The sequence below is a fragment of the Amblyomma maculatum genome, chromosome 1, assembly GCF_055883805.1.
Source record: "Amblyomma maculatum isolate TAMU_Amacu chromosome 1, ASM5588380v1, whole genome shotgun sequence".
NCBI lineage: Eukaryota > Metazoa > Arthropoda > Arachnida > Ixodida > Ixodidae > Amblyomma > Amblyomma maculatum.
In genome coordinates, this window is record NC_139344.1 from 143,188,536 (window position 1) to 143,213,210 (window position 24,675).

At 47.0% G+C, this 24,675-nt stretch overlaps 1 protein-coding gene across 2 annotated transcripts in view; it reads right to left on the bottom strand.

Annotated features, from left to right (window-relative positions):
- c11.1 (maestro heat like repeat family protein c11.1) overlaps positions 1-24,675 on the bottom strand; it is a 147,570-nt gene that overhangs the window by 35,613 nt on the left and 87,282 nt on the right. For both annotated transcript variants that reach the window (XM_084589156.1, XM_084589154.1), the window contains 6 exons: positions 22,150-22,254; positions 20,509-20,644; positions 9,272-9,381; positions 7,406-7,558; positions 4,932-5,086; positions 1,352-1,517 (listed from right to left, as the gene is read on the bottom strand). In XM_084589156.1, coding sequence (XP_084445282.1) covers positions 1,352-1,517; positions 4,932-5,086; positions 7,406-7,558; positions 9,272-9,381; positions 20,509-20,644; positions 22,150-22,254 — 825 coding nt within the window. The remainder of the gene's footprint in view (positions 1-1,351; positions 1,518-4,931; positions 5,087-7,405; positions 7,559-9,271; positions 9,382-20,508; positions 20,645-22,149; positions 22,255-24,675) is intronic.

The window sequence follows — 24,675 nt, forward strand, 5'->3', positions numbered from 1 at the left end:
TAAAGACGCCTACTAATTTTCCTTACACTTATAACCATGTATAGGATATTATGCAGTTTAGGAAAGCATGCTGCTAGGCTAGCTGGTTTTGTATGATGTAAGGAAGTTAGTGAAAACAAAATGGGGACAAAAGAAACGACAAAAAAAACGTTGGTAAACATACTCAATATCTTTCCTTTCTTTTTCTTAATATTCAGTGTGACTTCTTTACAACAGAGGCTATTATGATGAGCTTTTCCAGTTAACTCAATTTTCTGTGAGCTTTATGCAAAGATAACGCTAAAAAAATGATGGTGTTATTTCTGGCATATCAAAATGATCAAATCCCAAGTGAGGAAAAACTTTCCACAGAAATCACGCAAAAGATATGGGTCATTTCTGGAATGCTGGTAGTTAAATGGTGCCAAGAACAATTTGTGACGAGCTCCTAGAAATTATTTGTAGCCAAACTCCAGCTGGAAACAGGTTGCCCGAAAAAAGGATAAAGGTAATTTTGTTCAAGCTGAGGCATATAAACTTTCAAGGTTTACAGAAGTTTTAAGGTAATACACCTTGAAGAAATGGAGCATATACCAAACTAACGCAGCAAGCACATATTCAGTACCCTTAATTATCCTGCTAATAAGCATAAAAATGTGTGCTAACCTTCCGCAAAAATGGCTTTTGCATCACAATTTTCAGAACAGCTTTAATTTCCATGCTTCCATCTCACAATAAAGAAGAAATATTTCCGCAAGAACATCTTCCATCACAGGGATCGATTACAGTCTCTAAGTGTACAAAACTAAATTGAAGCTCAAAGCATCAAACAACATCCTTTTATGAGAGACAATACAGAGTCGATGTACAGAGGGCAAAACGCTTCTCTGGAACGACCGAACTGCATGCGCTGGGCCACTCTGGGCTGCATATGTGACATCTAGCGATAACCGCCTGGTTCGAGGTTGACTATGAGTAAGCATGCACAGCCAAGCTGACAGCACTGCCTGTATTTTAGAGGCTCACTCACCACCACGGCCTTCGCGCCTGCTTTCATCATCAAGAGCGCTGCCGATGAGAAACCAAAATTTAGCAAACTGAAAGCACTATGTTGGATTTTATTTTCTTCTCTTTTGTAGGTGCAGACAGTGCTCCGATGATGAAAGTAGGCGGCGAGCGAGCCCCAAAAAGATGGGCAGTGCTGACAGTTTGGCCACACATGCATACTCATAGTCCATCTCGAACCAGGCAGTTATCGTTAGACATCACGTGCATGGCCCAGAGCGGCCTGGAGCACACAGTTTGGTCGTTCTAGAGAAGCGTTCTGCCCTCTGTTCCCATCCCTGTGCCTAACTAACCCAAGAGCACCCACCGCAAGCACATCCCTAGCAGCCACTCTGATGGTGCCTCGTTGGCTTTTGGGGTCTGGTTGAAGTTCGGTGGCTCCCAGGCTGTCCAGCATTTCCAGCAGTTGGTTCACAATGCTTGCACCCATGCTGGCATCCTTGGCCAGAGCTGACCAGCACTCACACACATGTCTGTAAAGATGGGTGGATGAAATCATTTTAGACCACAAAGGAAATCCTACAGGCGAAGCAAAAAAGGAAAGAAAAACCAGTCAGGCTCCTTTTTAAGTCCCTACTCCGAACATGCTAAACAGAAAAAATGAAAACATATTATTGCTCTAAGTTTATGGCTCTCAAATGACGACGTTTGAACCCTTGCAAGATTCTTGAAGGCAGTCTCGTGGTCCTTGAAATCCTTGTTTCAGTGAGATATATACCCAACCTTTCCCCACGACTGATATGACATGTGGAGCTCTGTGTGCCTATTCAAGTATGCAAATGAAATGCACTACAGTCGAACCCGGATATATCGAACTCGAAGGGAATCGCGAAATAGTTTGATATACAGAAATCGACTTGTGACGGCACTTACGATGCAAAAAAATACCGTATTTGTCGCGTAATCAACCCACTCGCATAATGAACCCACCCTCCACTTTTGCACCGAAAATTTGAAAAAAAAAAAAACAAAAAACAAATGCGTTAAGGCCAGCTCGCTCACTTGCAAGCGATTGAGCGATCTCAGCGACGAGCGGCAGCGACAGAGCGAAAAATTTCAAACTTGTTGGAACTGCATCCCTCTCGCTGCTCGAGCCACCGCGGCAGCTCAAAACAAGGTTTCTGTGTCGTCGCGTCGCGGCAGAAATTGCGAGCGTTTTCACTTGCATGTGGATGGCGTGCGTCACTCCGTTTCGGTTGTCTCATCCACAGCTCATTTCTTGGCAGCGTGCCAAGATGCTGCGCAGCGATAACGTCAGGGTGCGTTTATCTTGATATCTTTCGATAGCGAACTTGGCAGAATGCCTGTGATGGCTTGATTGCACAAGCCTGGTTCGATTTATCACGCCGCGCTTGAGGCGGGCGTCATGATCGCAGCAGCTGACCGCGTGTTTTCATTGATTCATACATGCAAGGATAAACGACTCCCACCAGAAAAAAAAAAAAAAGAAAAAAACCTGCCGCTTTTTAACGTCTAAACAGCACAACGTTAAGAAAGGATGACTTGCAAAAAAGAAAGAAAAAAAAAAAAACAAAAAAAGAAAAAAAAAACAAAAAAAAAAAAAAACAAAGAGAGCTGCCGCTTTTTAACGTCCGCAGGCGCCATAGCCACGTCTGCCGCCGCGTGCAGAGGGTTCACAACACACGCTGGAGAAAGCGTCCGACGCCTGTCTGAAACCGGGCTGAGCTGGCTTGGCGCATGCGTAGCGCGTGCTGAAGGAGAGAGATAGTTCGGCAAAAGGATGGGCACACCCATGCACATGGCTTGCAAATGTCATGTGTTGGCATGCGGGAAACGATAACTGCAGATGCGCACGCCTTTGGGGAATGGGCGCGGCGCTGCCCAGACCAGCCGTTGCCGAACTGTCCCCTCTCATTCCTTCCGCGTGTGGCTTGAAAACATCACGCGGCAAACGGCCAAGGGTGATGCGATCGTCTTTGGGGAAGGCACGCTTTCCAGTGCGTGGTGCGCAGTTCGATATATCGAACGACCGTTGAAATTAAGTTCGATATATGACGCGGTTTTCCTATACTTTTACATGGGATTTTCAAGGGGACATTCCATGAGTTCGATATAACCAAAATTCGATATATCCGGGTTCGACTGTATTCGTATTGAGGCACATGTATATTCGTGGACAATGTATTAGTTCATTATTGCAGTGTAGCGACAATGCACAGAGATCCTAAGGGTCACTGACACTCAGGGCAGGAGAGTACAGCAAAAGCTCGTTAATTCAAACCTTGATAATTCCGATTTTCGGATAATTCGAATTACACTACTTGGTCCGGCCAAGCTCCACAGAGATCAGTGTATAAAAAAAGCTTGGTTATTCGAACACGAGTCGGTTCCGCTACGGATAATTCGAACTATGCGCCGCCGCGTCTGGGTGGCTTAGAGCACATCCACCGGGGAAAAAAAAAAGTAGAAAAACATCTTTGCGATCGGAAGGCATAATTAGACGCTGCGCACGCTTAAAACGGGGACAGATGGAACCAGGTAAAACTTAAACGGCACCATGACCGGCGCGGCGGCCGGTGGCGTTGGAGGGAGGGGACCGCGGCTGCGGCAAGGTCAGTGCATGGCCGTGGCGGCGGCTGCCTGCTCTCTTCTGCGCAACCTCCGTAGCTTGCAACTAAATACTCGTTAATTCCAACCCTGTTAATTTGGAAATATGGATATAAGTACTGTTGGTGCGACCCCAGCCAACACCCATGAAAGGCAAAGGGGGTAACAATTTTTTTTTTGTTTTGCGATAGCCATCCATCCTTCCACCCATTAGTTGTCAACGGAAGCACGCGAGTCAGCCGCGGTCATAATTCCGGCTTTTAGCACTGTTCGCTTCAAAAGCTGCTTGCTGATATCGCGTTACGATGATTGGAGTGGCAGTAGACGGTGCGCCCCAGTCGCTCATAGCATGATAAAGCGAACATACTGAAAAGGAGGCTTGCACAACCGGACAAGCGCTGGCACTTTGCCAGGTTCGCTTCCTCCACCCCTCCCTCCTGCTGGAGCTGAAGTCAAAAGATAAACACGCCGTTATCGCTGCGCACTGCCAAGAAATGTGTTGTGGACCGTGACAGCGGAGGGATGCCCTAACAACCGACGCCTTCATTTGTTTTGTTTTTTTTTTTGCAAATTCGTAGGCGCAAATTGAGGCTGGGTGGGTTCATTATGCCAGCGAGTTCGTTACGCGACTAAATATGGTATATTTACTGTAATACAAATGGTTCTTGTCAGTTTTTTCGAGGCCATTTGATAATTCGAACATTGGATAATTCAAACTTTACCCCCGGTCCCATGAAGTCAAATTAACGAGCTTTTACTGTATAGGTAAAGTGGCAATGGTTTAGTTTTATTTATAGGGTTTAACCCTTTAGTTTATAGGGCATTGGTTTTGGTTTTATGGGTTCTATGTCCCAAAGTAATTGAGGCAATGAGAGATGCCATCGTGGAGGGCTCCGGAAATTTTAACCAGCTGGGGTTCTTCAACATACACCGACATCACAGAGCACACAGGCACATTGCTTTTCGCTTCCTTCAAAGAACCACCGCCACGGCCGGGATTCGATCCCGCATCCTTAGGCACAGCAGTCGTGTTCCCTAACCACTGCACTACCACAGCGGGGCTTACAGGGCAATGGCTCCACCCAACTCTGATAAATCACTTCAAGTACCACATGCAGTATTCCCACCTCCCAGAAAACGGTTGACATTGCTGCATACTAATGACTGGCAAGAATGCTACTTTCCTTTTATTTTAACGATGAATGTGCCTCCTTCCCAACTTTTTAGCTTATAATATGTGACATATTGTGTACTGTGGCATATACTAACCCACTAAACCTGTTCACAATGAGCAGACTTATCAAAGAAGCAAGACCTACTTGTCATAAGGTAGTGGATAGATCAGGAGCTTATGCACCACCAGACTTGAGTGGTGTCGGGCTAGAGTTCGCACAACTTCAAGGGCCTCGGAATGTGTTTCAGGACAGTGGACATGTGAGAGCTGTTGGTGTAAGCTGTCAATCAGGTGGACCACCTGCAATGTTGTCAAGCACACTCATTGATTAGCAAACATTGTCACGTTCAAAACAACAGTTTTCCCCTCATCAAATAGAAAACTAGAAGACTGTGCAGTTCACACAACAATGCGTATACAGCAAGCTCCCTTTGAGACAGAAAACACAAGGCCTTGCACACTTGTTCAACTTGCAAGGTATCTAGCTAAACAGAAGCGGCTGAAATAGTGGGTACTATGGCAGAATATAGGCAACAAGAGTAAACCAGTGAGAAACCGGCTTACAAAAGATGAGAGGTGAGAAGTTTAAAACATTACAATTATTTAGGACTTTAAAATTTTCAAAACCTGCACATACAAAAATACCTCAACTCACTGGTGATTTCCGCGTTTTTTATGCAAACTGCTCACAAACAGGTGGTAAACTGGGTTAGTTGGTGCCTATTAATGGCTAAGGAAAAGATGACAGCAGCAGCAGCAACAAAAGATAAGATATGCGATGGACTCTTAGCAGTTCAACTGCCTTTTTACTGTTGTCCTCTCTTCAGTGCTGTTAAATTTAAACCTACATTTATTGTCACATAGGAGAACATCTGCTCAATGTTTGCTAAGGACGCTTACAACCTCATACTCTCAAAAAACCCGTAATCTGATTGAAACAGCAAAACAGACTTGACTACATGTCACTCGCTGTGCTATCTACAATTTATCCTTGCTTTTGGCGGGCCAGAACAGCTGCGCCTGTTTAGTTATGATCTCAGCTTTTCTCTGTCACACTCTTTATACAATGCAATACAGTCACTGAAATCAAGCAGCCACTTCTTTCTGCCAGATTATTGTCGATGTGGCACTGCTATAATTCACGTTGAGCAATGTATAGAAATTAATGGTTCAATCTTGACCAGGTATTTTTACATTGTGTACATGGGAGGCCATGCTAAGGTCTCCCAGCCATCCAGATTCTCTGTGAATTCAACCCAACAAAGTTTATTTAACCGGCAGTCCAATGCACTCCAGGGATATTAAAAAATTCAGATATAGAGCAAGCATTTCTTGTGCTCCTGCAAGGATTACCAAATGGAAAGTAAATGTTACAATACATATAAGCTTCTCATAGTATCATGGCTTGTGGAAAATGTAAATTACAAAAAGGACACACATGAGTACAACTAGTAGTTTGGCCTTTGTCCCTTCCCATGCCCACTGTACCCACTCCAAGTGAGACAGTTACAACATCTTGCGTTTCCTCAAAACTGCCTCCTTCTCTTCCTCCAGACCCATCTAGTACGCATCTGCCTGAATAACAGAGAACCCAAACGTGGGACATTGAAAAAATTTGTGAACTGTGAGATTTGACGCCCGGGCTATAATGGACGCTGTAATGGAGGGATATCCACAGTAACTTTAGGCCGCCTTAGTGAATTATTTTAACGCACAGCATCTGAGCATTTTTGTATTGTCCCTGCACTGAAATAAGGCTGCTGCAGACAGGATCGAATTTATAACCCTGGGATCAGCACCCAAATGCCAGAGCCACTGAGCAATCATAGCAGGGTAAGAAAAAACAAAAAAATTCTCTCCTCCCTCTCGCTTCCCAAAGATACTATGAAAGTATCCTGAAGAACAGAAAGTTCAGCACTTTTATCAAAACAAATAGCAGCGTTCACAGAACTTTCCAGTGATAGTAACACGTGATGTAAATTTGTTTTTAAGCATCAAAAAACGAGAGCAATGTTCTCAGAATTTAACCTCGATTTTCACAATGGTGAGATATTGGTACTACCAAAAATGGAATCACTGCATAGAAAGATTCAGGCCACATGCTGTTGCAACTAAATTTTTATTCATGATAGCATAGGCATTCACAGTAGACTTGATAATTCGAACTCAAAGGGAACAAAAATTGTTTTGAATTACGCGGAGCTCAAATAAAGGAGTGTCCTTTAAAAAGTGCGCCTGACGCTGAAAAGAGCAACCACCAGTTGAAAAAAGAAAGGAAGTTCCAATTAAGCGGTTTCTAATTACCACCGAGATTCCACTCAGTCTTCCATAAGTTACGAATGATCTGCAGCATCCACAGCTGACATAGCTTGTTCACTTTTTAATTTTGTTTCACTCATTACATCACAAGATATTCTTCCCAATCCATGCGCGTCTTTCCTTGCACAAAAGTCTAGGAGTGATACAGCACGTGTCCTATGTCTTCCTCTCGAGTTTTCTGCTGTCGCCTGCATTGATGTCTTTACGCTTTTATGCCCCTTTGAAACGTTATGCAGTGGCAACAAATACATCCTGTTCTTCACTTGCAAGTTTTACATAATAAGAAAAGATAACACCTACTTCAGAACGCATTTCAGCCCCACGTAATTGGAGCAAGCCGGACAGTACGCTGGCTGCACCACAGGAGCTGCTTGTCACAGGATCTCTAAGACCCTGAAGAAGTGTGTCAGCCAGCGACAACAGCTGGATGGAGGGCACCTTTTTGGCCAAAGTCTGCACATAACGAATTACAAATTGCGAGAACACACAGTGAGGTCAGCAATTTGAGAGAGAGAGAGAGAAAGAAAAAAGAAAGGAAGTAAAAAAGATGTCACAGAGATCAGCCAGCCTATTGTGTATTTGTAATGAGGTCACCGAGGTGAAACCTTTTTATTTTCTATCTCTCTGCGCTAGGCTTTTTTTTACACTTAATCCGAGCCACTTCAAATCCCTATAAAATATCCAATCTGGTACAAAAAAGCTTGCATTAGAATTGACAATTGTTTCAAAAGTATTACGAAGTAGTTAACTGGTGAAAGACTTAAAAGTGCAATGACTTTTCAAAAATCATTTTTCCCACTAAAACGTGTCTTGCCGAACTAAGCTTCTGCCTGCGTAGAAACACACCAAACACCAAGAAGGCCTATTGGGGAAAGACAAAAACATGCTGAATGGTTTGTTTGATCATTTAGTGCACTGATCATGCAAAATTATTGTACACGTAGGTGCATGCACAGTTGTCTGTCGGTGCTTGAAGCAAGTGGGACAATTCTGTCTCGCAGCTTATAACTTCTGGGTTTATACAAAGTTATGAAGCAGAGCCGGCCCAACAGTGCCTGCATATAATTAATCTATTAAAACTGGTTTGGTTTGGTTAATAGCATTTACTGTTCCAAAGTGATTCAGGCTGTGAGAGATGCTGTAGTGGAGGGCTCTGGAAGTTTTAACCATCTGGGTTCTTTAACGTGCAAGGACATCGCACAGTTCACGGGCCTCTTGCTTTCAGCCTCCATTCAAAAATGGCTACCGCAGCTAGGATAGAACTCGTGCCCTGGGGTTCAGCAGACAGGCGGCCTATAAGCACGGATCCACTGCAGTGGGTAGATGAAAACTGAAGGAAGTGGTTTCTTTTTCATTGTTCATTCTCGTCTTAGACTGGGTCAGGCATCACGTGCACATCTACTTCATCCTCTTCCAAAGTGGAAAATAAAGACATCATCTTTTTTCTCTGCCCCTTTTCATCCCTCCATCTGGTCTCTCATGAAGCAAGACTCACTCCGGATGGACATCCAAGTAAGACAGTTATCATGCCTTTCATTTCGAAACTCTTAAACTCTTCTTGTTTTCTTACCACAGAGCCATTAGTTGTTATGAAACACCACACATTCTGGCTGAAGCGCAATGCTGAAGAGCGTATTAAGTGCACGGTTATCTAATACACACTTACGAGTGCAATAATACAAGGCAGGGGTTCTTAATTCTTTAAAAGCCTTGGGAAACCTCAACAGCTTTTGGGTTCCATAAATTGTAACGGCTTGTTGTAGGACACATCAGCTTCCGTCCCTTATTTTCTAACATGCATGTAAAAAAGAGCATGCTAGTGCACGGCCCCTTACAAAATGGCCAAAATGAATAACGCTTGGCTATACGGCTAAACAGTCTGTTCCAAGTTACAGAGTGATCAGTCCCAAAGGAAACTGGGTAATGAAAAGAAGGGCTTTGAGCATACAGATCCAGGTTACTGAAGAACTTATATCCCTCCAAGGAACTCATGGACTCTGTGGAACTGTTTGAGAATCCTTGATATAAGGCATAAATGCTTCACACGAAGTACCATAAGTTCCTAGCACAAAAGAAGCTTTTTCTAAGTTATACTAGCTTTTAAAACACAGAAAGCTACTTCTGACAGATCCTCCTCATTTCATCCAAGAGCTTCAAGGCCCATACCTTTGCGAGCTCCCGTGAAATGACATGGAGAGATTCAGGGTCCGATTTCTGAATGCTTGCCTGGAGATCGTCAACACCATGCATATCTGTGTCCTCCTTTGATGACAGGCCTGCATACATATTGCAAAAAAAAAAAAAAGAAAGCAGAGAAGAGAGAGATGCTGTCAACCACAACAAATGCAAATAATTAAAGCATATTTAGAACTGCTTTTGAAAGGAATGGCATGAATATAAAGTTTTGCTGGTACAGCCGAACCCGGTTATATCGAACCCGGATATATCGAATTCTGGTTATACCGTCGAACCCGGATATATCGAACTCCAGGGAATCGCGAAATAGTTCGATATATAGATAATTCGATATACAAAAATCGGCTTGTGACGGCACTTACGATGCGAAAAAGCGATACCATATTTGTCGCGTAATCAACCCACTCGCATAATGAATCCACCCTTCACTCTTGCACCCGAGAATTTGGAAAAAGAGAAAAAAAAAAAACGTTGAGGCCAGCTCGCTCACATGCAAGTGATTGAGCGATTTCAGCCAGGAGCTGCAGCGACAGAGCGAAACATTTCCAACTTGTTGGAACTGGCGTCCCTCTCGCTGCTCGAGCCACCGCGGCAGCTCGGAACAAGGTTTCTGTGTCGCCGCGGCAGAGCGTTTTCGCTGCATGTCGACGGCGCGCGCCGCTTCGTTTCGGTCGTCTCATCCATAGCTCATTTCTTGGCAGCGTGCCAAGATGTTGCGCAGCGATAACGTCACAGGGGGGGGGGGGGGGGGGGGGCTTTTATCTTTTGATAGCTTCTGCGGTGGCGGGGAGCAAACTTGGCAGAGTGCCCGTGATGGCTTGATTGCACAAGCCTGGTTTCATTTATCACGCCGCGCTTGGGGCGGGTGTCATGATCGCAGCTGACCATGTGCTTTCGTTGATTCATACGTGCAAGGGTAAACGACTCCCCCCACCCAAAAAAAATCTGCTGCTCTTTAACGTCCGCAGCCGGGCTATATCTTACGCTACGCCACACATACAGCACAGCGATAAGAATAAATGACTATCGCAAAAAAAAACACTAAGAGGGAGGGAGAGATCTGCTGCTTCTTAACGTCCACAAGCGCCACAGCCACGTCAGCCGCCGTGCGCAGAGTGTTCGCAACACACGCAGGAGAAAGCATCGGACGTCTGTCTGAAAACAGGCTGAGCTGGCTTGACGCCTGCGTAAGCTCGTGCTGAAGGAAAGAGATAGCTCAGCAAAAGAATGGGCACACCCACGCACATGTCTTGCAAACGTCGTGTACTGGCGCGCGAGAAAGGATAACTGCAGATGCGTGTGCGCCTTTCGGGAATGGGCGCGGCGCTGCCCAGACCAGCCGTCGCCTAACTGTCCCCTCATTCCTTCCGCGCGTGGCTTGAAAACGTCACGCGGCAAACGGCCAAGGGTGATGCGATCGTTTTAGGGGAAGGCACACTTTCCAGTGCATGGTGCGGAGTTCGATATATCGAACGACCGGTGAAATTGAGTTCAATATATGACGCGGCTTTCCTATACTTTTACATGGGATATTCAAGGGGATATTCCGTGAGTTCGATATAACCAAAATTCAATATATCCGGGCTCGATATAACCGGGTTCGTCTGTATGGAACCCACGGAATATCCCCTTGAAAATCCCATGTAAAAGTATAGGAAAGCCGCGTCATATATCGAACTTAATTTCACCGGTCGCTCGATATATCGAACTCCACACCCCGCACTGGAAAAAGTGCCTTCCCCAAGACGATCGCATCACTCTTGGCCATTTGCCGCGTGCAGTTTTCAAGCCACGTGCGGAAGGAATGAGAGGGGACAGTTCGGCAACGGCTGGTCTGGGCAGCGCCGCACCCATTCCCCAAAGGCGTGCGCATCTGCAGTTATCGTTTTCCGCGCGCCAACACATGACGTTTGCAAGCCATGTGCGTGGGTGTGCCCATCCTTTTGTATGCACCAAGCCAGCTCAGCCCGTTTTCAGACAGGCATTGACGCTTTCTCCAGCGTGTGAACCCTCTGCGCGCGGCGGCTGAGGTGGCTATGGTGCCTGCTGACGCTAAAAAATGGCAGCTTTTTTTTTTTCTTTTTGGATTCATCCTTTTTTATTGTGCTGTTCGGACGTTAAGAAGCGGCAGGACTTCTTTTTTTTTGGCGGGAGTCATTTATTCTTACATGTATGAATCAACGAAAGCACGCGGTCAGCTGCTGCGATCATGACGCCCGCCCCAAGCGCGGCGTGATAAATCGAACCAGGGTTGTACGTGCAATCAAGCCATCACGGGCATTCTGCCAAGTTCGCTCCCCGCCACCGCAGAAGCTATCAAAAGGTAAACGCGCCCCGACGTTACCGCTGCGCAGCATCTTGGCACGCTGCCAAGAAATGAGCTGTGGATGAGACGACCGAAACGGAGTGATGCGCGCCATCGACATGCAAGCGAAAACACTCGCGACGATTTCTCGATTTCTGCCGCGGCAACACAGAAACCTTGTTTAGAGCTGCCGCGGTGGCTCGAGCAGCGAGAGGGACGCAGTTCCAACAAGTTTGAAATTTTTCGCTCTGTTGCTGCCGCTCGTCACTGAGATCGCTCAATCGCTTGCATGTGAGCTTTTTTCTTTTCAAACTCTCGGTGCAAAAGTGCAGGGTGGGTTCATTATGCGAGTGGGTTGATTACGCGACAAATACGGTATCGTTTTTTGGCATTGTAAGTGCCGTCACAAGCCGATTTTTGTATATCGAATTATCGATATATCGAACTATTTCACGATCCCCTTCGAGTTGGATATATCCGGGTTCGACTGTATTTTAGCCATATGGGTCACCTTTCTCAGTTTCCAAGAAGTTTCCAATCACATGTAGGATGTAACCATGCTACTGCATTCTATCAGACATCTACAAAAGTCAGCTAAACTGCATATGATCATTTCCAACACTGTTAAAAGTTAGTGCAAATTATAATTAGGCTAATCTACTGTAAAAATAAAAGCAGCATTAGCATTATTATTTAAACAAAAATGAAACTGAAGAAATACAGCAGAGCATGAAAAATTAATACAGAAGGTTAACACAGAGCATATTGCTAGGGGGCGCTCGGAGCGAAAGACGTTGAAGTGGCGCTCGGAGAAAAAGACGAAGTGAATCGGCTCCGGACTCGCAGGACGTACCTAAACCTAGGCCCGTATAATTCCACCTGCACCGGCTCTGTTAATCTAGCCCCAGTCGCCATTATTGTGACAAATCTGGTGGAGGTCAGGTCTGATGTCCCGTATCCCTCCGCTAAGCAGGAGTGCTGGTCATATATTCGAGGAAACGCCTGTTCACCGCACCAGCCGCAGGCAACGAGGCCTACCACCTGAGTTTTCCCCATCGGATATGACTGCCGGCAGCCACGACGTCGTCGCAATGCCTGGAGCGGCCCCTACTTACGTGACGTTTCAGAACCCCCGCATCCCAAAGACCTTTCACGGGGACACCTATGAAGACGTCGACGATTGGTTGCAGCACTACGAATGGGTAGCTACCTTCAACCTCTGGGATGACGCCGCCCGGCTTCGCAACGTCTACTTCAGCCTTGAGGATGGCGCTCGGACATGGTTCGAGAACCATGAAGACCAGCTGTCTTCCTGGAGTGAGTTCAAGCATCATCTTGCGGCTACTTACGGTAGCTCAGATCGCCGCGAATGGGCCGAACACACTCTCCAATCTTGGGTTCAAATGCCCAACGAAACCGTCGCGGCATATATCGAAGACATGACACGCCTCTTCAAGCGGGCAGACCCTACAATGTCCGAAGACAAAAAGCTGCGCTACCTCATACTTGGCATCAAAGAGCAGCTTTTTGCTGGCCTGGTGCGCAGCCCACGATAGAAAAAGTGCTTCAGCGGCGAGCTTCGGCACAGAATCGTACCGTCCACGCCACCTCCGTCTCTGCCGAGTTACCATCGCATGGCATGGATGCAGTGGCGCTACGAGAGCTCGTACGTTCGATTGTGCGCGACGAACTCAGACTGCTGTATGGCGCACCTCAACCAGCTTCTACCTCCATTGCGAGCGTTGTCCGCGACGAAGTGCAGCAAGCGCTCCGGCCTCCGTTTCCAAGCGGTGAACCTCACCCTGCTCCTCCTCTTACGCCACCTGAGTGTCAGCGTCCCACATACGCCGAGGTGCTACAATACTCTCCACCCCAGTCGCCGACCCTCATTCCTGCTAACATAGCTGCACCGACAACACCGGCCCCCATGATTTAGTACGTAACGGAATCCTGACAGTCTAGACTGAAAGCAGACGAGTGGCGTACCCCCGACCGACGGCCTTTATGCTTTCACTGCGGCGAACCGGGTCATGTCTATCGGCGCTGTCCCTACCGTCGACTGGGCTTCGAAGGTTTTTCCGCCGATTCTCCGTGGCCTCGCTACGGCGAATGGCCCCGAGCCGTTGAAGATTTCGTCAATGACTAGCGCCGTGGTGCTCAGTCTCGTCTGCGGCAATCTCGATCACAGTTGCCCAGGGCTCGCCCTTCGCCATCTGCTGCGAGGTCCTCATGGGCAGCGCAGGGCCGATTGCCCAGCCCCCAGCGAGAAAACTGAAACCAGCGACCTTTGGGGGTAGGCTCGCTGAACACCACTGCGCGGGAGAACCCCCATCGACGCGGACACGGAAGGACTACGAATCGACATTGGAAAAGTCCGCGGTTGCTGATTATAACGCTACCTCGACGCCACCACGACGCACCCGCAACGACGACGAATTGCCGGTGGAACCGACGACGCACCAACGCACCCGCAACGACGACGAATTGCCGGTGAAACAGACGACGCAACAATGCACCTGCAACAGCGACGAATTGCCGGTGAAACTGACGACGCAACAATGCACCCGCAACAGCGACGAATTGCCGGTGAAACAGACGACGCAACAATGCACCCGCAACAACGACGAATTGCCGGTGGAACAGATGACGCGACAACGCACCCGCAACGACGACGAATTGCCGGTGGAACGGACACCGCAATAACGCGCCTGCAACAACGACGAATTGCAGGTGAAGCATACCGCGTACACCGACGCAGAGCACTCAAATACTCAGAAGCATGATATTCGCGAGCAGTTGTCTTTGGACATACCAGTAATACTGGATGGTCGCCTTGTTCGAGCTTTGTTGGATACTGGCGCTGATTATTCTATTTTGAGCAGCCAGTTTGCCGCGATTCTCAAGAAGGTTTTGACTCCGTGGGCTGGCACACACATTCGCACTGCGTGTGGTCATCTGGTTACTCCTCTAGGCATGTGCACGGGCAGGGTTCAAATTCAAGAGTCGACATTTGTGGTAAGCTGCCTCGTTCTGAAAAGCTGCTCACGTGACCTAATTCTGGGCATAGATTTTGTTCGTGAATATGGCGCAATTATTGACCTCCGGGATTTTAAGGTCTCATTTTCTGCTGAGAAAGCAGTGGCCCTCAGCAGTACACAGCGACCACTCAATGTGCTTCGAGTTTATGCGGACAGTGTCACGCTGCCACCCCGAACCAGCACCTTCGTTAATGTCAAATGCAATGCACTTCACGATGGTGACGCAATAGCCGAAACTAACGTCTCGTTACTGTTGACGCAGGGGGTCTGCGTGGCTCGCAGTTTGATCCATCTTAACTGTGGTCAGTCCAAGGTACTTGTTACCAATTTTTCGCACGAGTATCGACATCTTTTTCGGAACACTTCCGTAGCTTTCGCGGAACTCATATGTGAAGTCTCCGAGTGCTTGTCCACAGAAACCGTGCCACCGCCCACATCCCTCCACAACCTCGATATTAGCTCAGAGCTATCGGTGAGCCAGCGTGAACAGCTGTTTTCATTATTACTCGAATTCAGACAGTGTTCTGCCTCATCGTCAAAAGTGCATCAGACTCCCATTGCCAAGCACCAGATCGTGACGTTCGATGATGTGCGCCCAATTCGCCAGCACCCCTACCGCGTCTCTTCGACCGAGCGCGAAGTTATTAAGTCACAAGTTAAACAAATGCTTGAAGATGATGTTATCCAGCCTTCAAATAGCCCATGGTCCGCCCCAGTCGTTTTAGTTAAAAAGAAAGACGGCACGTTACGTTTTTGCGTCGATTACCGCAAGCTGAACGCCGTAACCAAGAAGGATGTTTAGCCCTTGCCGCGGATTGACGACTCTCTCGACCGCCTTCGGCGTGCGCAGTACTTTTCGTCAATCGATCTAAAAAGTGGCTACTGGCAGATTGAGGTAGATGAGCGAGATCGTGAAAAGACGGCCTTTGTCACACCCGACGGACTTTACGAATTTAAAGTTCTACCTTTCGGACTTTGTTCCACGCCGGCCACATTTCAGCGGATGATGGACACTGTCCTCGCCGGGCTGAAATGGCAGTGTTGCCTAGTCTACCTAGATGACGTGGTGGTCTTCGCAGAATCGTTTGCACATCTTAAGCGCCTGCGGTCAGTACTCGAAGACCTTCGATCTGCTAACTTGACACTTAAGCACAGAAATGTCACTTTGGCTACCGAGAGCTTAAATTCCTCGGTCATGTCGTAAGTGCTGCTGGCGTGAAGCCCGACCCTGACAAGCTTACTGCTGTTGCGGAATTTCCGATTCCACGAGACAAGAAATCTGTTCGCAGATTTCTCGGCTTGTGCAGTTATTACCGGCGTTTTTTCGATAACTTCGCTGATCTTGCTGAACCGCTGACTCTGCTCACCCGGGGAGACACCCCTTTTGTTTGGAGTCACGAGCAAGAAGCTGCTTTTACCGAGTTGCGTCTCAGTCTCCAATCGCCGCCTGTTCTAGCCCATTTTGATGAGCACGGCGAGACAGAAATCCACACCGACGCCAGTAACATTGGCCTTGGGCGGTTTTCGTGCAACGTCAAGAGGGTGTGGAACGAGTCGTCGCCTATGCCAGCCGTACTTTATCCCGCGCCGAGATGAACTATTCAACTACTGAGAAGGAATGCCTCGCCATTATTTGGGCTGCTGCAAAATTTCACCCCTACTTTTATGGTCGCCCATTCAAAGTGGTCACTGACCACCATTCCTTGTGTTGATTGGCCAACCTGCGTGTCCCCATGCGGCCGCCTGGTGCGATGGAGCCTTCGCCTACAGGATTTTGACCTCACTAAAGTTTATAAGCCCGGATATAAGCATGAAGATGCTGACGCGCTCTCTCGTGTGCCCGTCGAGCTCGCTTCACCACACACGGGTGACTCTGGCAGTTTTCTCGGAGCTGTTGATGCTTCAGATATGTCTCATCAGCTGCGTGCTGATCCAGAGTTACGAGCCCTGATCGATTATTTAGAAGGTCAGCCAGCCACAATACCTAAGTGCTTTTCTCGGAGCCTCTCAACTTTCTGCCTGAGAAGTGATGTACTCTATAAGCACAGCTCTAGATCCGAGTCGAGAACCTACCTCCTCATCGAACCTGGAGCTCTGCGAGAGGAAATCCTTTCCGCGTGCCACGATGAACCAACTTCTGGCCACTTGGGCTATACTCGCACACTTGCTAGAATACGAAAGACATTCTACTGGCCCAACCTTGCCACTGTTGTTAAGCGCTATGTCAAGAGCTGTCGGCAATGCCAGCGTCGGAAGGTTCCGCAATCAAAGCCTGCAGGCCTCCTCGTGGCCATAATACCACCATGCGCACCGTTTGATCAAGTCGGCATGGACCTTCTCGGTCCTTCCCTCGATCCTCCGGTGGCAACCGTTGGATAATCATCGCCACAGACTATCTGACTCGATATGCCGAGACCAAAGCGTTACCTAGTGGTACAGCATCTGAAGTTGCCCATTTCTTTGTACACCAGATCATGCTGCGGCACGGTGCTCCGACCTGTATTATTACTAACAAAGAGACTGCCTTTACTTCACAAATGATGGCCGAAGTTTTTCATCTCAGCGGTATGGCGCATCGAAAAGCTACTGCTTACCATCCGCAGACCAACGGGCTGACGGAAAGGCTTAATAAGACCATTGCGGACATGCTGGCGATGTATATCGACGGCCAGCACAAGACTTGGGATGCTATCCTACCATATGTGGCATTCGCGTACAATACGGCAGTCCAAGAGATGACACGCTTCACGCCATTTCGCCTAGTTTATGGCAGGGAGGTTCGGACGATGCTGGACTCAATGCTCCCTTGCAAAACAGATACCGAGCTTTCTACCAATGCCGAGCACTTTGTCCAAGATGCTGAGCAAGCACGCCAACTAGCACGCGTCCACATCGCCCAGCAACAGGACAAGGATTCATGCAGGTACAACCTCCGCCACAAACAAGCTTCCTACAACACCGGGGACCAGGTGTGGGTGTGGACTCTTGTTCGACAGGCTGATTTGCCGTTACTTCGGACCATATAAAATCTTGCGGCGCCTCAGCGACGTTAACTATGAGGTGCTCCCAGATGGCCCAGAGCAGAGAGGCCGTCGGCTACCTCGTCCAGAGACAGTTCATGTCCTCCGCATGAAGCCGTATTTTACACGGTAACTGAAAAACGGCATTTTTTCGTTTGCTTTTGTCCACCTGTGTGCACGTGTGCCGTGTGCGTCACGCTTAGGGAGGGAGGAATGCCAGGGGGCGCTCGGAGAAAAAGACGAAGTGAATCGGCTCCGGACTCGCAGGACGTACCTAAACCTTGGACCGTGCAATTCCACCTGCACCGGCTCTGTTAACCTAGCCCCAGTCGCCAATACCGTGACAATATAAACAAAATACATAAAATCATGTGGAATTCATTTCTGTTAAAGGTCCACGGAAACGGCCCCCAAGAAACCACTGATAAACGTGTTCAGTGTGTAGAACACATCCTTTTGAGCATTAACGCAAAGTATAACACCTTGGAACAAAGCCAGCGATTTATCATTAATTTTTAAGAACAGCGTTTTTTGAAATTCGCGGGCAGAGGGAATGTCGTTTGGCGGTGTCGCATGGAACTATTTCCTAATCCCGTGACGTCACGGGTAGGTTGACTGGCAAGGCTTGCTAGAAGCTGCCATTCGCTGCGGTCACTGCAACCATGACGTCATGAACACACTTCCGGTAGCTGCGAAAGTCGTCTGCTCGTGCGCTGCTCGAACTCTGTGCGGGCTGTTACAGCTCACCGCCCTTATCGGTTAGGTGGCCATTGCCCATTAAGTGCAACAACCGAAGCGACGCAGGGATCGGCAGAACGAAGCTGCATTTACAAATATCTTATTTATATAACGTGGTTTCAGGAGTATCGGAGTGTCGTCCGACGAGGCGTCAACAGCACGGTCAAGCACCGCACGATGGCAGCACCTCCTTGACCGCCGTAAACACCGCCGCTGTGGCCCCTCCTCCCGCATACCGTTCGCGAACGACACGGCGGATCGTTAGCACCGATGTCCGAAATAAAGCGTGCTAAAATTTGTTGGCGTCTGGAATATTGAGCCGAATATCAAGTATGAAGCCCTCGTGAGGATCGCTGACCAGCAGCAAATTGCTGGTAAGAGCGATAGCCGTGATACACGCTAGTTTCTGCTCAAGCCAGCTGCCGCTGCTGCATTTCGGCTGATCCGATCTGCTCGTACTAGCTCTGCGATTAATGCGTCGGCAGAGTTAATCCTATAATTATTTTACTATGGCAGGATAGGAATCACTATACGGCAGTTTTATAAGTAGACGATTTACGACAGCGTTGATCATGTTCCAAAGCGTCGACCGCCGCGGCTTCGAAGCGAAACAAAAGGCCTAGCGACGACTAGGGACGGTCACGCACGGCGCCGGCGTTCGCCGCACTCGCACGTTCCACCCCCGCGGTAATTGTGTAACGTACCTCAGCCTGCTCGCGGCATCCCGTGCTGCAAGCGTTGCAAACTCGTGTACTTTCATAGCTAAGGCCGCGTATTTTTTGGCGTTCTGCTCAGCAACAAGCCGTTCAAACGATACTGTAGGCACGACAAGGCTTCAGTACGCAGTCGCTGCGCTGTCGGCCGTAATCGAAGACGTCGGGCGGCACCATAATCTATACATCGATCTTTAAACGTGATACAGTGGGCAAATGAATAACTTTGTGAAGCAGACCCGCTCGTACGTTTCGCGCACTCGGGCGTCGACGAGTAGCTTCCGTCAACAGACGCCGTCATAACCTCGGTTAACGACGCAAACCGAGGTCGTCAAGCTCGGTTTGCGGTAACCGCGGTTAGTGGTGCAACCATGGTTTGGTCCGCCGTGTAACATAGGATAACCACGGGTTCGCTGTTACACTAACCATCGCTGCGCGAACTGGCGAACTCCTCAGGCGTGTGCGAGCGACGACGGGTTGGCCTGAGTACGCCAGCGAGCGAGCGCGCGGCAACCGGAAGTTCGTCGAAGTGACGTATGCCTGGGCGGAGCTTTGAACTTGCTTGTATTCTTTGTTTTTTTATGGCTCCCTTCGGCGTACGAGTTGAGAGGGAAAATTGGAAGGGTCATTTTTAATCGCTGATATCTCTGGTGTTGCAGAAGCTAGATCGAAAATTTTTGCGGGAGAATGATGGGTGGTTCAATAACTATCAGTGTTATGGCGTTGTTTACCCTTCTTTGTGACCGCTTTCAGTGGACCTTTAAGTAAGGAGTTGAATGGGAGAGACCTTATTATTCTAAGGCTTAGGTTCCACTGTTCAAATGCATATGAAAAAAACATTTTTTAAAGTTATCTGCATGGGTGAAGTATGGCTCAATGTTAAGATTATGGCGACTCCTGCTTGATTCTGGAATAGCTGGGTAATTAAAGGCATTATGTGACACACGATAAGGAAAACTGATGATGCAAAGCAGGAACTTCAGTGACTCGAAAGGATGGCGTACAAATAGAGGGGTTAGGTTCAAAAAGACAGGGCACAAGAGAGCGAAAAATTCATAACGAAGATTTATGAATGTGATATTTTTTTTTTGTGAGCTGTCAATGAGTTGAACATCGCAACGTTTATCAGGGCCACTGACAGGAGACGCTTAATCTAGTATGGAACTAATTAAAGACTTGCACATTATTAGCTTAGTCTTACTTGAAGCATTAGTAAACTTGTGCCACAAATACCCAAGATATTTAAACGAGTCAGCCCCGCTCACAGAAGACCACTAACACAGTTACTGTGGCCGTGGCCAAAGGTGAAACTCTCAGTGTGCATGCCCCACAGGGATGCTAGAGTTGTACGAGTAAAATATAGATCTTTACAAAATGTCAAAAATCAACATACTTTGGCTCTTGTTATTTATCTCGAGGGACAGGTGAATGCAGGTCAGAGCCGTATTGCGAATGGAGACATTTGAGTCGGTGCAACGTGGGACAAGGGCGCCGAGAATAAAGCCAAAACAACTGAAGATCCGGAACACCTGGGCAATAAAGAAGAAAATGAGCTCAAGGCAGAAACATTACACATGCGGTTAAATAGCTCCAAAAATGCCCCACTTAAGTTCTAATTTGTTAACTGAACAGAATTCGCAAAGACTTTGGAAAGTTATATATCCACATCTTCCCCCCCCCCCCCCCCCCCCTTCCCCAAAAAGTTGAATGAAAGTGAAGTGCAGCCCAACAGAAATTCAAAGCATACACCTAGGTTGGACCCCTGTAGTAACGTGATTTCAGCGACAGCTGCTGTGGTGCGAAATGGTGACTAATGCTGGGTAGGTGTGTAGGACGTCTGCTGCATTTATGCTGCTTCATTCACACTGGTGCTGATAGCCTATTGCCGAGAGTCTTAGGGAAGTCGAGGCAGCAAGCAGGCTAGAGGTTGGAGCGTTAAGAGGGCAGGTGCACATCATGTGCTTACCATGCATGCATCACACGAGTGGTACTCATGTGCCATGCACATGACAGAGTATGAGGGTGCAGTGTTAACAATGAGCAGCTGGGTGCAGTAAACAGTCACAGAGTGAGGCATTAAGGGTTAGGCATGCAGCATTGACAGTGGTGGAGTAGACAGGTCCAGCCTACAGTCATGAGGTGGAAGAAAGTTATAAGTAGAGAGGGTGCAGCAACCAGTCGTTATAGTGGGGCTATAGCGGGGCAGTTAGGGGTGGAAGGGTGTTGCAGTGTGCAATCCCCACTTATGACGACACTGTGAAAGGTAATGGCTACAGTTAGTGTGGTGTGTTTAATGTAGACTAACACACACTAAAAATCAATAACAGGAGGTTGGAAACATTTCAATTAAGACCCAGTTTCTACTATAACAGTTCTAATCAGATAAAGACTGGTCGTCATCAAATCCGGTTATTGTGTATAATATGTGCGTGCACATCGGGTGTTTCCGTAAACACTCAAAAGATGCTAAAAAATAGGACGTTCAAATTTTTAAAAACATATTTTCAGGAACAAATTCTTAGCTGTGGCTGACAATTTACTGCAAAAACGAATCTGAATTACAAATTAGAATTACAAGCTGATAAATAATTATTCACTAATTAACTTTTAAATAATCCAGTTGGGTGAATAATGGCAATGAGGAGACACGTACCATTCAAGCAGTATGCATCTGTGTACATCTATCTTTTTTTTGTAGAGTTCTCAGTGAAAAAATAGTTTTGTTTAATTCCATGCAAAAATTATTAACTGTTCACAAAAAAAAAAAAAGAAAGCTAGACTTTGAAATTATTTTTTGTCTAAAATTTTGTTTTCATACTTAACAGGTATTCAATATTTGATTCAATACTCAAAGGCTTTTTTTCTTCGTATATGTAGTCGATTAATATTCGAAAATTTAACAGAAAAGATGCTCATTACTAAACTACACTGCTCCCTCAGTGTTCCAACAATGACGTGAGCAGCTAAAACCTCAAAAACTGTCAAGTACTAAACTATAACTGCCCAGCTAACCCAAAAGAGTTGCATAGCTTACCCCAGTTTCAATGTGACTGCTGTATAGCATCATAAGCTCCCAAATGGAATTCAAACAGCGCTCCCTCTCAAACTCTTGCTTAGAAGTCAGCCAAGGGACCAGGACCTGTAAAAGCAAGTTTTTACTTGTTACATCAGCCAACAACAGTACCCACAAACAATAATATTATTTGCCTACAGCTGAAAAACAAACAATAATAATAAAAACAAAAAGCTCGAATTGCTAATAAATATAAATGCCAATCACAACCAAAGCACCAACATGCTACAAAAGACAACATTATGCCATAGTCCAAAGCTGATTTCCTGGCTCATCACAGGGTCTCACAGTTTGGCCAAACAAGGGGTGCAAGGTAAATGTGAACCATGAGTCAACCAAGGACACATCTCTCAACCCTAATTGTCCGGCAGCCATGGCAGCATTTCGCTACCCAAGTTTTACCTTTTGGTGTCACAACAAAGTGCAAAAGGGACACTAGTAACACCCTGTTCATGAGGTAGTTAAAGCGGCTATTCATAGCTGCTCTTGCAAGACATCTCTGCCTGCTTTGTACCCCCTTTCACTGCAGATGAAGTCACCCTTCTTATTTGTTACATGCATACTCTTGTGCTGAACTTCTAAAACAGCAGTCTAAAAATCGTTTTGCTATGCAGGCTGCACTGAAAAAATTTCATCCCTTGTGGGCCAGGAGCCGGAAAAAAACAATGCAAATAATAAGCCACACAATATGTGAAAATTAAAATCAATAAATAACAATAAAATAAATGGACATCAACCAATATGTCTCGTTCCTAGACCACAGTCTTCTATTCTCAATGGAAAAGAAAATTCAGGGGGCACTTTGGCTCACTAAAGTGCTTCAAGGCGGAAGCCTTACGCCGCTGATGCCTGCTGTACTGCGTCTATTTCTATATGCCCTGTAGTGCGGCATTCGAGGAAGCCCCAAATGAAAGGTGCCGCACAGATGCCTGGATCGAATGCACAGCAGGGTCAGTTTCATATATGCGTGAATCTCCTGGTGACGTCATCACCAGTCATGACGTCATGACCGGATGTGACATCATTATCACTTCTGCTTATTGGACATGACCGGATGTCACGTCACTCCTGGTGACGTCATCACCAGTCATGATGTCATGACTGGATGTGACATCATTATCACTTCTAGTTATTAGACATGGCCGGATGTGATGTCATCATGACGTCACATCCGGTCATGATGTCACCATGTGATGGCGTCATAGTCAGTCATCTGTCATTACTCATGACTATTTAGTCATGACTAATGACTAATTAGAAGTAGTTAATGACTAGTTAATCATTATTTAGTGCTAGCTAGTGCCTAGTTAGCCATTGGTACTGGTTAGTGAATTAGCCTGATTGGGTAATTAACTAATTAACTAAGTCAACCCAGACTCGCTTTGCGTAGTGCCACACCAACCCTCTAATTAGTTAAGCGATTACTCGCCTAAGTACAATTGGTCTCGTTTGAAATTCGCGGCCTGTGACGTCACACCTCGATCGACCAACTCAAAAGTGGGAAAAGCGGGACATTTTTGTCGACACATTCCTGCTGACAACGATGAGCCATTGAAGGCTTCCAACCTTAAAAAGTGGAGAGTGCTGTCTTCTACATAAACGCCGAACGATCGCCACTTTAGGATGGCTTTGAGAAAGCTACTGAAAGGATACAGTGGTTAATACTACCACAGTCCCCTATTCTCAAAAGGAAAAAAAAAAAAGTATACAAGGAGATGAAAAGAAGAGGCAGGTTGTTGGGCGCCTCACTATTGAAGGCAGCTGACATCCGGCCAAAGTTCACATAGACTACGGGGCCAATGCCTCTTTTCATTTCCACAAAGAATGTCTACCTTCTGGGGACGAGGTCTTTTAGTTCGTTTTAGTTGGAAAATGAGTCTGGAGGTAAAGCCAACTCCTGAAGCTGGCACATCCTTTCGGAACAGAGTCTAATTTTTGGAGCTGGAGGACCACATCACACAGCTCCACTGGCCGCATGCAGCCCGTGGGCCCCGTTTCTTGGACCTCTGCTCTAAAACTTGATGCAAACACAGCTCGCATCATTCCAGGGCTGAGTAGCCCATTGCTGTTCCACTGTTCCCCCTTGGTACACTTATACACAGGACATTACTTCTTTGATAACACGTATACAGCCAGTGTTGGATTCAGTGCATCTGCTTGTTTACTGATTATGAGGCATGGTATGAATCCGGCATTGGTGACTACTATGTAACGACTTAGAAGCACTCCTATTTTGGCTGGTGACACAATGCGCAATGCTTTGCATAGCAAACAGTGGCCTGTGACATCATTGCCACCACTGCCATGGCTAGTCAGAAGCACCAGGGACAGGTGCTTCTGACTGGTCTCCTCAAATTCCACTTTCGATCTAAGCTTTTGGTTCTGATGTCTGCTGTCCCACTAATGCTGCTTTTCTCTCCTTACAATGTCACTCAGCTACAAAGTATATAAAATCTATATGCTTGCGTTCTCTTATAAATCCTAGCA